General features: G+C 40.5%; 1 protein-coding gene across 15 annotated transcripts in view; it reads left to right on the top strand.

Annotated features, from left to right (window-relative positions):
* ITPR1 (inositol 1,4,5-trisphosphate receptor type 1) overlaps positions 1-13,238 on the top strand; it is a 164,103-nt gene that overhangs the window by 44,985 nt on the left and 105,880 nt on the right. For 11 of the 15 annotated variants that reach the window (XM_068695039.1, XM_068695032.1, XM_068695046.1 and 8 more), the window contains exons 5-16: positions 958-1,044; positions 2,098-2,256; positions 3,500-3,598; positions 4,070-4,153; positions 4,239-4,385; positions 5,743-5,838; positions 7,223-7,267; positions 10,284-10,438; positions 11,142-11,241; positions 11,668-11,828; positions 12,531-12,672; positions 13,065-13,223. In XM_068695039.1, coding sequence (XP_068551140.1) covers positions 958-1,044; positions 2,098-2,256; positions 3,500-3,598; positions 4,070-4,153; positions 4,239-4,385; positions 5,743-5,838; positions 7,223-7,267; positions 10,284-10,438; positions 11,142-11,241; positions 11,668-11,828; positions 12,531-12,672; positions 13,065-13,223 — 1,434 coding nt within the window. The remainder of the gene's footprint in view (positions 1-957; positions 1,045-2,097; positions 2,257-3,499; positions 3,599-4,069; positions 4,154-4,238; positions 4,386-5,742; positions 5,839-7,222; positions 7,268-10,283; positions 10,439-11,141; positions 11,242-11,667; positions 11,829-12,530; positions 12,673-13,064; positions 13,224-13,238) is intronic. The other 4 variants (XM_068695042.1, XM_068695041.1, XM_068695040.1 and 1 more) reach the window with 1 other exon arrangement.

The raw sequence follows: 13,238 nt of genomic DNA, 5'->3' as shown, positions 1-13,238 counted from the left end.
CATGCTGAGCCTCCTAAAAAGTCTAGTTTTAAGTCACTGTTACCCAGATGCATGTTAAATAATTATTTCTTATTAAAAAAATCAGCTTTTGTGGGAAGTGAGAGGGAATTTCTTTACCAAATGAAATGGTTTACAAATGGTTTTAAATAGCTTACTTGTTTTTAAACAAAACAAAGTACAAGACAATAGTGAGTATGTGGAGCAGATGGCAGGCGTCAGCCATTGTAAGAGGAGCTGGTTGGCTTATATGGGTGGGTTATAAATTATTAGATTGAATGATCATAGGGATTAGTTTTTCTATTTTGCATATGATTTTCCTTTTATTAACGTTCTGGTGTGATGCAGAAGTGCACAGCTGTATTTTCACAGCCAGTCTGTAACGCACCGAGCGGTACCTAATGAGGTGGGAGCTGTGTGGTGCTGGGAAGGCAGGGGCTGGTGCACTCACAGCTCCAGTGGGCAAGTGGAAATGCCTTCCAAATAATCCTGCTGCGTGACGGGGATGATTAGATTCATCGTAAAAAGACAGACTGTGGAAGAAAGGGGGCCTTTACTGTCAAAGTAAAATAATGAACCAAAGCAGAGGTTCTTTCCTTTCTTTTTTATAGAAATCAGTAGAAGAATACAGACTTCCTGGCTTGGGTTGTTACCATCCCTTTTCTCCTTCCCCCCTACAGGTGTTTTGTTGTTTTCTAATGCCTCGTTTTCCATCTTGTTGCAGCTATTTATCAAATTTGTCGAAGTCAAAACTCGTATCATTTAAATGTTCTTTATCTATCTTCATAAGCAACTGAAAAAGGGAATTAGAAATTATACTATTGGAAATTAGGAAAAGGAAATATTGCTCTGTCAGATGTTCACGTTTTTTCCAGTTCTGTGAAATACTCTTAGAGCACTGTAGCTGTCTGGCCACGCTGTTTTTAAAAAAGCAAGTGAGTTGTTCTCTTTTCATGTCAGCATGCCGCGGATTTGGAAAAGAAACAGAATGAAACTGAAAACAGAAAGCTGCTGGGAACGGTGATCCAGTATGGCAACGTTATCCAGGTAGGTTGTGAGCATCTTTGCAAGCTGAGTGGGGGAGTTTAAGCTAAATCGTGTGCAATGTGACTTTACACTTGTAGTATTTGTAGACAAGAATCTGTAGCTTTGCCTGGTGGACAGCATCCTGAGGTACGATCCCGTGAAGCAAAAACTGGGTGTATGGCTGTGATTTCCGTGAGGATATGGATAGATTCAATTTTTATTATGGGTTAGCTGTGCTTTTTCCTATCTGAGGTCCCCATATAATTAATTTCTTTGGGAATATTTCTTTTTTGTGCTTACATTATAATTGGCCATGTGGAACGTGGCACAGACACTGTATTTTGCAGTCAGGTGTTGAAACATCAGACACTAAAACATGTATTTTCACAGTGGTAGAAAAGTGAGTAACCACTCACTTCTGTGAGTAACCACTATTTTTAATAGTCAAAAAAAAAACAAAAAAACATCAAAAGTGTCTTTACAAAAGTATTTGCAGTTACTGGAAATGTGGCAACAGGTGTTTTGAACAACATAGCTGAGGAACCAGGCTGTGCCCTGCTGCAGTTTGCATTTTCATGCTGATCATGTGCAATCTGTGGGAGCTGTTAACACAGTGGAGGGTTGTAGGATGGGGCTTTTTGAAGAGAGTCTTCAAAAAAGCAGTAGAGTTTTCTGTTAAACAAATCAGACTGAGCAAAGTAATGTGAGAGCAGCCTTATTTTACACCACCACCTTCTGAAAAGGGAGAACTACTTAGTGCCTTACATTTTACAGCTTTTGGTCCTGGGTCTTTGAGCAGGCTGCTGTAAAATGAGGTGGGCAATTCTAAATGTTTATCCTTTGCTGGAGAAGGTACTGTTGGATTATTGAAGATGTTTTGTGCTGTAAGACTCTGTATCCACTGCAATAAGTGCCAGTGAAATTGTGCATAAATTCATCTATATTTTCATATGGTATCACCTAGCTATTGTTTTAATTCTTGTATGATGTTGTGGTTGTCCTATACGTGCTCACTATTTCTTGAGGGGAAGAAAAATGAGCATTCTTAGAACTGAACTCTAATTCTTATTCTAGCTGCTTCACTTAAAAAGTAACAAATACTTAACAGTAAATAAGAGGCTACCAGCTCTGCTGGAGAAGAACGCTATGAGGGTGACCTTGGACGAAGCTGGAAACGAAGGCTCCTGGTTCTACATCCAGCCTTTCTACAAGCTGCGTTCCATCGGAGACAGTGTAAGTGCTGAGAATATCCTCGTCTATTGTTCTGTGCACAGCTTGGCAAAGCTCGTTTCGGGAGGTCTGTCTTGCAGTTAATGAGATGCACAGAGCTTCTCGTGCCTTAGGTTGCTGAAACAACTTTTTTCCTATGCTGTCAGGAGGGGGAGGAAAATTGCTATGGTAACTTGTATTTTGGAAACATGGGATGATTTAACATTGGAAGGAATAAGAGACCTAATTATGGTAGCCTTTCTCAATCCCTGTCCAATTCAAAATGGCAGGAATTGTTGAGTTCCTTTGGTATATTTAGAACAAATAATATCTGGGTTTTCAGTGTTGCCAGTTTTGAATCAAAATTTGTCATCGTTTTGTATATGATGAATGAGGTAATAATGAGGCCAAATGGCCCTGTTCATGGGAAAAACAGAAAATAATTGGTTCTGATTCATTACCTTTGTACAAGAGTTTGGTGTATTACCTGCCCCCAACCAGGCATTAATAAGCTTAAGGGTGCTCTGTGGTATAGTTCAGGCATGGATTTGGCACCTAAATCCAGTGAGTTTTATTAAGTAGGAATAACTTCTCCTGTAGACCAGCCCCATGCATTTTGATGTAGCTGTTGTGCCTTTTACACACACACACACAGTAAAGCACAGGATAATAGTCTTACAGGCTATTAAGCTCTTTTAAATCCTAGCTATCTACAGACACTTTATCATAATGACCAGTTCCTTTCAATACAGAGAAGGGTTTTATATTTTAATTTAGGTAAGACTTCACCCTGGAAGAAGGGAAGACAAGGACCTTGACTGTCCATAATAAAGTGCTTTTGTCTTGAGCCGTATGCCAGCCTGGTCAGGAACATGATATTACAAATCAAAGTACCTCTCGGAAGAGGAGAGGTTTTGGCTGACCTTTTCCCATAAGAATTACTTGTTAAATGTTAACCAATGAAACTAATGGAAAGTAGCAGATAAATTTGTTACCAGAACTGTAAACTGTTTCTTCTGTAAGCCTCTGGATCCATTAGTATAGGCTTTTTTTCTGCCCGAATGACTGAATATAGTAAGCTAAATTCTGAAGCAAACAGAATCCTGGTTTTCATATTTAGACTGGCATCTCTCCAAACTGCAAGAAGGTGATTTCCTCCTATCACTTCCATTAACAAAAAATTAAAAAAAAAAGAAAAAAAAAAAAAAAGGAAGGAAAAAGCTTTCTCATACTGAAAATTTCTGTCTGATGCTTCACTTACCTGCAGGTTGTCATTGGAGACAAAGTAGTGCTGAATCCTGTCAACGCTGGCCAGCCTCTTCATGCTAGTAGTCATCAGCTCGTTGATAATCCGGGATGCAATGAGGTAAGGGCAGATTGACAGAGCTGGGGCTTTGGAATAACTTTACAAGCTCCTATATATTGCAGCTAGGCTGCCAGGACTTGTATTTTAACAAAATTAAGCCCTCAGTAAGTTCATTAGTACCTCTAGTGGTATTTAGAAACGGTTATCTCGTTGCTCAGCACCTTAATATATCTACAAGACTTTTCTTGCACCTTTTGGGCACTTGACAAAGGTTAAGTTTGATTTCTCTTGCTTGAAATGGCTAGAAATAAGATTTTTCTTCAAAATCAGTAGTCATAGCACCATGATGTGTGACTTACTAACGAGTCAGATTTGCAGTTACTTTTTCTGGAATAGATGCAGAAATGGCTTTCTTTAGAGCAGTGCAACAGGGATGGCAGTGCTCAGTTGAAAAACATGAAAACAGTAAGGCAGTGGCATCTTGTGCAGGCACAAGACAGTGGGGCTAATACGTTTTATTTCTCCTTTCAGGTCAACTCTGTGAATTGCAATACAAGCTGGAAAATAGTCCTTTTCATGAAATGGAGTGATAATAAAGATGATATCCTCAAAGGGGTAAGACTCAAAACTACTTGCTTGCAACTTACTTGTTCATTGATGCATAATGTCTGTATTGATCGTGCTGTCTGGACTTTGACAGGGGGATGTGGTAAGATTGTTTCATGCGGAACAGGAGAAGTTTCTGACTTGTGATGAGCACAGGAAGAAGCAGCATGTCTTCCTGAGAACGACAGGGAGACAGTCTGCCACTTCTGCAACCAGCTCAAAAGCACTGTGGGAAGTAGAGGTAAGGATTTCGATGCAGGTTGAGGGTGGCTTTGTAGTGACAGTTACAATTTCTGTGTAAAAACTTCTAGCTGGATTTCCTTTTTTAGGTGAAAGTCTTACCGGTGTTTGAAGTTTAATCTTTAGAATTCCTTTACTTGCTGTGCTTTCTGTGCAAAATCAAAACTGAGGGCTTTCTAATGCTGCAACAGAGAGCTCTGAATTGCAGGTTCTTGACAATTCAGAAAAAGAGGACAGAAGTATCTATGATGTCATTTTTCTTACCAGTCACTGAAATCTAAAACCAGCTAATAATTTCAACTGTCCTGCTGAGTGTACTGAACATTCTATTTCTGGTGTGGAATACTGTGATTATGCATATCCTCATTTGATAGGAGATGGCAACCTTTTCCTAGTCTGTGCATTGTCTGAACCATTTTTTACTGTACTTGGCTTTTAAATAGTGACTAACACCTTTGCCATCATTGGCTTCTTAAAATATCCTCCCTCCATTGGTGTGATTAGGCTGAGCCAGTTGTTTTACGTAGGTATGATTTTAAATGCCTGCCATGTGAACTGCCTGAGAGATCCATAAAATTAATTTCAGTGGTGGAGATGATTTTCCTGTTGTCTTTCCAGAAGTATCTGGTTTGATATGCGCATTTTCCCCCATTTCAATTGCGAGTTTACCTGTAAGTAGTGTTGCGTGAGCGTGTTACAACACGTCAGAGGATTTTGTGGTAACTGTTCACATCCATGCAGATACCCAATGATAAATGTGAGGAGTTCAGAGGTGAGGTAGTTCCTCCCCAAAATGCAGAGGTCAGCTATGTTTTCCTGAAGTACATGGATGTACCCCCAGAGTGAAGGTTCTGCTTTCCACAGAGGTTTGCAGACCATCATATTTTCCCTCTAATACTCTTGTACAACGCTGCTGCATTTGAAACAAGTCCAGATGTCTTCCCTCACCTGTTTTTCGAAGGTCATATACTCGTTATACCCAAAGGTAAAGGATCTGCTGCATCTCTTTAGGAAGCCTGTTTCAGGACTTAGCAACACATGCACATCTAGAGCACCGTCTTTAATTCTCTCCTGCTAGCACCTTAATTTTCCTGCTGTCACCCACCAGACACCATGCTGCTCCTAATGGAGAGCCAGCTGTGGTCAGTGACTTTGCAGAGTGTTACTTGTCAATGAGCAGAAAATCAATGTTCGTAAATTGAAGTGAACTAATTGCTCAAAGTGTTTGGTGTACTTCCTGTTGTTTGAGCATGAAAGATTGTTTATCTTTTCTGAGTTCCTCGTTATGTTCATCCTTACTTGTAAGTGAAATACAGCAAGTCACTAATGTGCAGTGTAAATGTTTCCCTTTATTGTAGGTAGTGCAGCACGATCCTTGTCGTGGTGGTGCCGGGTACTGGAACAGCCTTTTCAGGTTCAAACATCTTGCTACTGGACACTACTTAGCAGCAGAGGTAGGTGTTGGGGCTTGCTTAGAAGCTCTGCCTTTCCTTCCACAGCATCTTCTTTCCTTTACCCCTTCTGAAAATCTCTCGTTTCCCACCCTAAAAATGGAAACAGATGAGAGGAGGAGAGTGAAGCTTGGGTCCTGTACTAATACAAAAGTGGATGGCTAGACACAGAAAACATGGTCAAAGATGTGTAATTACACCACTGTGCAGGGGTAGTTTTGAGCTTTTCTATTTGAATTCCGAAGGCAATAACTTTTCTACAAAGGATAGATGCTAAATACTAGTACACTGTCAGGTGGGCAGTAAGAATCAGGGTGAATTTATTATTACACGGGTTGATTACAAATAGCTGAGAGCCTTTGGGGGGGAAATGAATTCAGCCAACTGTTGTTAGTTTCTCTTGAATCACTGATTTCCTAACAGAAGCAAAGGACTGACTGCAAGATAGAATTGCAGTTAGGCTTCAGGCCAGCCTGGTAAGAACTGCAGGTAACACTTCGCTGTCCAAGCACAGAACAAATAAATTGTTTTGCGCACCAAAGTGGATATCTCCTTTCCACCCTGAAGAAAAACTTCAAGGCATTTAAAGACGTTAAAAAAAATGTCCAAGGGTTATAATTTTGAGTTTTGCTGCTTAATGCTTGTCAATATTTACTGAAGTTAGTTTTACTTAATTCACAGCATAGATATGCCAGTGTACCAGTACAGACACCTCTGTAAATAAAAGCTGCCCTGGATATAAAAGTGCATAGTAGGGCAGAAAGCCTGTCTCAGCCCATGTTCTTGACATGAGAACATTTTCAGTGGGAAAAGTCCATATTAAATATCACATTTTAAACTCCTCTAACAAGCAGACTGGAAAAGCAGCAACGCTTTGTCACATGTACATGCACACGTCCTTTTCAGGAATGGTCCAATACTGAGCTTTTCCAGTAAATCTTGGGTTTGCTAATCAGCCGGAACAAAAACATGTTCTTACATCACATAAAACATGTCAGAGGAGATTGCTCACCTTATCCATGGTTAGAAGGGTGTTTCTTCTCAAAGATTTTTGCCAAGTCAGTGATTTCTGGTGGAAATTCCATTTGGAATTTAAAAAAAAAAAAGTGAAACTTGATAACTCTCTTATTCTTCTTGCTCCTTTAGTGATTATCATGAGCAAGTTTCATCTGTCTGCATTGTTTGCAGATTATTTTACTGCTTGATTCATGGACAGACGTTCGCCCGATTAAGAATAAATCTATTTGCGTAGTATGTTTGTTCTGCATGCTTGGTAGTGTTGTAGCAGTAGAGTGCATCCTTTACAAAGCAAGTTTAGATCATGCTGAGGTTGTTTCCCACTGCTAGCTCTGTTAGTTTTGACATGCCTGTGATTCTGTTTCATCAGGTAAACCCTGACTATGAGGAAGATGACCAGGAGTGTCAATCCTCAGTAAGTATAGGCAAGAGTACGATCTTGCCCCTAATTGAGGAGGGCTTGCACAGGCCCTGGTATTTAATTGGCCAGTGCAGAAATGGTCCAGGCTTTGTTGCCAGTGAAGACACTAAAAAACTGAGAATGATCTTTTAAAGTCTGTCCAGAGGATTGGATATTAAAACCTGGAGTAGGCTTTAGTGAAGAGCAATAGAGATGTAACCAAATTCCTGTATTACTTGGACCCTGTTCCTCCCCGCTGTGTAGAATGTCTTTGTCTTCCTGTTCCTTAAACCTTTGTTTCCTTGAGGCACGCTTTGAATAGCTTTGAAAAGCAAGTTGCTCAAGATGACATCGGATGTCAAGTGTTGGTAATGGGATGTCAACGTAGTGCTGTGCCAGTCCTCTGCCCTCCTTGTTCGGTTCATCAATTCCCTCTCGTTTTAGTTTTAGCCTGTCACAGGAAAGCCATGACAAAGGGCCTAGAGAGCAAGAATGGCAGGGTGAGAATGATTTCAGCGCCATTCTTCTGATTTTCCTGTGAAAGCAAGTCCTTTTCAGTAATTTTTTTGTGTCAAAGATAGAGTGTGCCGATGCTTTGTGCTAATAGAAGCTTCTCACTGATGTCAAAGGGAAAACAGCATTGCTTCAGTAGGAGGAAAGAGTTAGGACTGGAACAGCGCTTTCCATTGTAGATTATATTTAGAGTTGAATGAGATTGTAGGCTTATGCAACTTGCTTGGTCATTTTTCCTGTATACGGAAAATTTGCTCCACTTAGAAAAGAGAAAGAACTCCTCCATGTTTAAAAGGAGACGAACACCTGGTGATGCTTTGAAGTGCAGCGGGGCAGTTTTCTCCTCCAGAATGGATTTGTTATCACAATCTAGCCATTAAAAGGCTAACCCTTGCCCCCAGATTCTGAGCTGATATCCTGGTTATTTCTCGGTAGTATTTGGCAGCAAATGCCGATCTTCTGACAGCTTGTCTTCAGTAAGTGTAGGTGAAAAGTGGAAAAAAATAACATGAACAAAACCCCCACACAGCTATTGTTCCAGTGGAAAAAGAATCTAACACTGAAGTGCTTTGTTGGCTTAACTTTTTGAAAGTTAATGAGTTTGTAGGTCTTTAATATAGACATCCCTCCTACTGGTGTTATGCTAATGTCTCCTTCCGATAATAAGTGCGGTAATAACGATAGCACAACTCTGAAACCAGCGCGCTGACTTTTTTCCCTACTGTGTCTCCTTACCACTAGGTGGCAAAAATAGACCACAAAGAGTAGGATCAGGCACATATAATTCATTTCTGACACAAAATTGCTGCATCGTTTAACATGCACTAGTGACAAGGTGGTGTGGGGTGCTTACCACTGCTCCAATACGGAAACTTTAACTTCACTCACATGGGAGGTTTCTGCAAACATCATTGCAGAGCTGTGTTGTTGGTGTTGTCTCTTTATACCTCAGTGAGCTGTACAAGAACAGGGTTTAAATGGCACGGGTGAGATGCAAGCTGGTACCTGTTTGAAGGAGAGTGAGCTGCTTCTGTCAGCTTTGTGGTTGAAGTTTAATTCTCCCTAAATTGCCCCAGTTCCTAATTCCCAATTTACTAATTCTCATTTTCATCTTTGCCGCAGTTTCTGTAGCTGACAAATTGTCTCCTGATGTGTCAAAGGTACTACAAATTGTGAATGTAGAGTGGCTGCCTTACTGTGGGGATGGAGGAGACAGATGAAACTTGGAGAATTCATTCCAAGTGAGTGAATCTCTCCTGGTGTAAAGCCTCCAGATGGGCTCGCCTGAGTATATAGTTGCTTCTTCATGTGAGGCACATTCCCAATATATAATCCTGTTCCATACAGCTAACTGTCTGTTCCCATGTGCAAAATCAAAGACTTGAAATGTCACTATCTTGCAGCCAAGTTCACTGACTACAAATGTGCTAGCTGCAGAGTATCCTGAGGCAGCAGCAGCGTTAGCGAGCTCGACTTTGTGTTTAAGGGTTGGAGTGCCTTACGCAGGGACTTTGAAAGACAGGTGCTTGCGTTCTGGCTCCTTGGGGTGCCCCCCTTCCACTGGTGCCAAGATCACAGTGAAGCTGGTAAATTGCTCAGTGATCACTTTGTAAACTCCATGTAGGAGTTAGGTGTTTGTTTCTACATCGGCAGCTGGTTTCTTTGTTTTGTCAAATGACAGCTTTTTACTGACTATAACTGCTAGTTCCCGAGGAAAGCTTTTAGAAAAAGATGTGGTTCCTTTTTCTGTATCTTTTTTTTTTCCCTAACCTTTTATCCTTTCATCCTAAAATCTAGTGTTTTACTCACTCATTTGATGGTTGTCTATTTACTTTGATAAAGCAGGCTGGTGATTTGCTAGCACCTTAGGCAGGAAGGTACTTGTGATGCCGTGTCCTTTGTAGCATATCACTGTGTTGGAGTGCATCGTGAGCTGAAGCATAAGCAGCAAGGCAGCTAACTTCTTGATTAGCTCTTGCTTTGTTCATTTGCAGTTGATAGACCTGAGCCCCATTTTTGCTGTTGAAGGTGATTATTTCCCAGCAAGGCTGTTGGTACTTAGTGTTGCTGGGTTTTGTATTTGTTGCTTATGTAATTTCTTCTAGGGTGACAACTGCCATACATTAAATGCATTTCAAAAGCCAGTAGTGTCTAGGGTGGTGATCTGAGCAGATGTGGATCATCTGAAACTGCTCCGAGTTCCTGGTGTGCTGTGGGTGAACAGCTGGGAGATGTTGAGTCTCTTGGCACGCTGCAAGACACAACCTCTCTTGTCGAGGATTTATTGTGTTTATAACCCAGAAATGCTCAGAAGTTATTAACACTAGGGAAAGCAAAGCAATGTTTGACAAGAGGAGCTACTTTCACTTGTACTGGTACCCTAGAGCGTAGTCATCTTACCCAGTGCTTGGAGTGGTTCAGAGCTATGGCTACAAATCACAGAGCGCATCTATGCAGCGCTAGGCAGCTGGGTCTGGAGGGCTTGGTCTGACTGTGTGTGATGGGACTTCTTCTGCAGCTGGACCCTGAGCAGGATGCCTCCAGAAGAGGCTTGCGTGATGCTCAGGAGAAGATGGCATACTCTCTGGTGTCCGTGCCTGAAGGAAACGATATCTCCTCCATATTTGAGTTGGACCCTACCACCTTGCGAGGAGGAGACAGCCTTGTCCCCAGGTACGAGCTAATGACAGCATTAGAGCTGACTACCTGCCTTGGAGTTTGGCTTGGTTTTGGTTTGGTTTGGTTTTAGGTAAAGCACTTTCTCACTATTTATCTTCATATGAAATTAAGGTTCTCTTTCATTTATAATAATGATTAGCAAATGCCTAGAGCGTCAGTATAGCATTTTACAATGAACTTACAAGTAACAATATCCGATTTTACAGATGGGGAAACTGAAATAAAGTCACTTTCTTTCCAGTTAAGAAACTGACAAAAGTCTGGGGTCTATGATAATGCTAATTCCCCCGACCTGCCTGTGTTGTATTTGCTAGGACACAACATCCAGTGTTCAGCATTTCATTTTCTGCTGTGTATGGTTGTTTCTGTTCATATCGTACCTCTTGCTACTCAAAAGATGCCGTATCTCCAAAGATGCTGAGTTCAATTGTGGGCTCTTTGCTATCTGCTCCCACCCAGAAAGCATGACATATTTGTTTGATCTACTTCATCCAAGTGACTCTTGAAAAAAATCAGGTGCTCTGAGGTGGTGTAAGTTAACATGGCCTCCAAATGCAGCAGTTCTGGCTGCCACAGTTTGTGGAGTGACGTTTTTTTTTTTCACTTGTTCTTGACAACAGTTTCTGTTTTTGAACAATGCTAAGATTTCTGGACTGGGAAAATAACTCACATTTTGAAACTTTTGACTTTCTTTCAGGAACTCTTATGTCAGACTTAGACACCTTTGCACTAACACCTGGGTTCATAGTACCAATATCCCTATTGATAAGGAAGAAGAGAAACCTGTGATGCTTAAAGTAAGACCTGCTACTTTTTTTATAGTCACATCCTTTAATTTCTGAACTTTCACCAATATGTTGTTGGTAGGAGAAGTTCCAGTCCCTTGAGACTTTGGGGTTTGTCAAACAGGTAGCAGTATGACAGTGGTAAATAGTGCCTACACAAAATATTTTATCTAAAAGATTATGTTTTCATAGTAGTTTAATAGTTACACTGTTAAATTTCGAATTTACAACAGCACATGGAGAATTTTTTCCTACTCTCTGTGGCAGTATTTTCTAGTCTCACCTGATGTTTCTCTGTTCTGGGAACACCTGTGAGCTTGTACAGGGTGCTGTTGTTCTTATACCATCTCTAAGTGAGGCTGTGTATGAGTATGGCTTTTTGTCTTTTTTAGTATCAATTCTGCCTTTTGGTTTGGTAATAAAACTCTTTGGTTTTAGATTGGTACTTCTCCAGTGAAAGAGGACAAAGAAGCTTTTGCTATAGTACCAGTTTCTCCTGCGGAGGTTCGGGACCTGGACTTTGCAAATGATGCAAGTAAGGTTTTAGGTTCCATCGCTGGCAAGCTGGAAAAGGGAACAATAACCCAGAATGAAAGGAGGTAAGGAGACAAGAATTTGGTTCAGATGATATTCTTTGCTTTACTCAATGTTTCTTTTATTGTTGATTTGCCCATAGTGAAGGTTCTCAAGCCATATTCTGTCAGCCCCTCCTTGTTGCTCTGTGAAAAGAGAGCATGGGAACTGTTGTTGTGAACTTGGAGGAATAATCCATAGCATGCCTTTCTTGATGGGCTTTGCAAAATGAGTGTGGGAATTTATAATCTATCTTGTGAAGAGGGAACATATGACTTCTGGCAAATCCTCTGACAATGTCTTTGAAAAATATGTGGCCACTCAAAAAGAATGCACAGTCTGCTGTGTAAAACGAGGGTCCATGTGCTTCCATAGCCAACCTCTTTTCTTTGGTCTTGGGGAGATTATCATCTGATTTATTTTTTCTGGCAATACAAAAAAACTGCTAAATAGGACTTAGGGAGCAAAAGTTGCCTTAAAGTGATATTGTTGTTTTACTGCTTCTGTAGTTTGGCTATTAAACATTAACCTGTAATAATAAGGGAGCACTAGTTCCTAATTTAAAGTTCCTTACAAACCTAGGGGCTTTATCCAATGTCTGGGTTAGTCTCTAATTGATGCTTTTTTTGTCACTTAACATTTTGAAATCTGTATAACCTTACCACTGTCATTGTTCTTTTAACAGATAAAACTTAGTCTTGTATTAACAACTTCTGGCCTTTCTGTAGATCTGTTACCAAATTGTTGGAGGATTTGGTCTACTTTGTTACTGGTGGAACTAATTCTGGGCAAGACGTGCTTGAAGTGGTATTTTCTAAACCCAATAGAGAACGGCAAAAATTGATGAGAGAGCAGAATATTCTAAAGCAGGTAGAGTGCATTTTTCTTTAAACTCTGCCTACCAGAAGGGTTGTTAGAAAGAAAATCCTAATAGTAGAGAACCTGGTCAAAATATGGGGACCAAAGGATCCTTTCAGCAGGTTGTCAGTGGACTCTAGGCATGGTACTGTTAGAACAAAAAAATACAGCATATGTTGGCAAATAAACCTGATAAATAGTGTCTTCTGTACAGGCTGTACTTTGGCCAAGAAACAAACATAGCAATTATAGCATATTTCTGATGCGTCTTGTAGAAATTCAAAGATATGAACACTTTTTTTTTTTACTTTAATTTTACTTTAATTTTACATTTACATTAATTTTAATCAAACGAAGGCAGTACCTCATGTGATTTAAATGCCTGGTTTTTAATAAATCCATAGATTTTCAAGTTGCTGCAAGCACCATTTACGGACAGTGGTGATGGCCCGATGCTGCGGCTGGAGGAGCTCGGAGACCAGCGGCACGCTCCCTTCAGACACATATGTCGGCTTTGCTACAGAGTGCTGAGGCACTCTCAGCAGGATTACAGAAAGAATCAGGTTTGAAATATGTTT

Source organism: Anas acuta, chromosome 11 (genome assembly GCF_963932015.1).
Source record: "Anas acuta chromosome 11, bAnaAcu1.1, whole genome shotgun sequence".
Lineage (NCBI taxonomy): Eukaryota > Metazoa > Chordata > Aves > Anseriformes > Anatidae > Anas > Anas acuta.
This window is presented reverse-complemented; position numbering and strand designations above follow the sequence as displayed.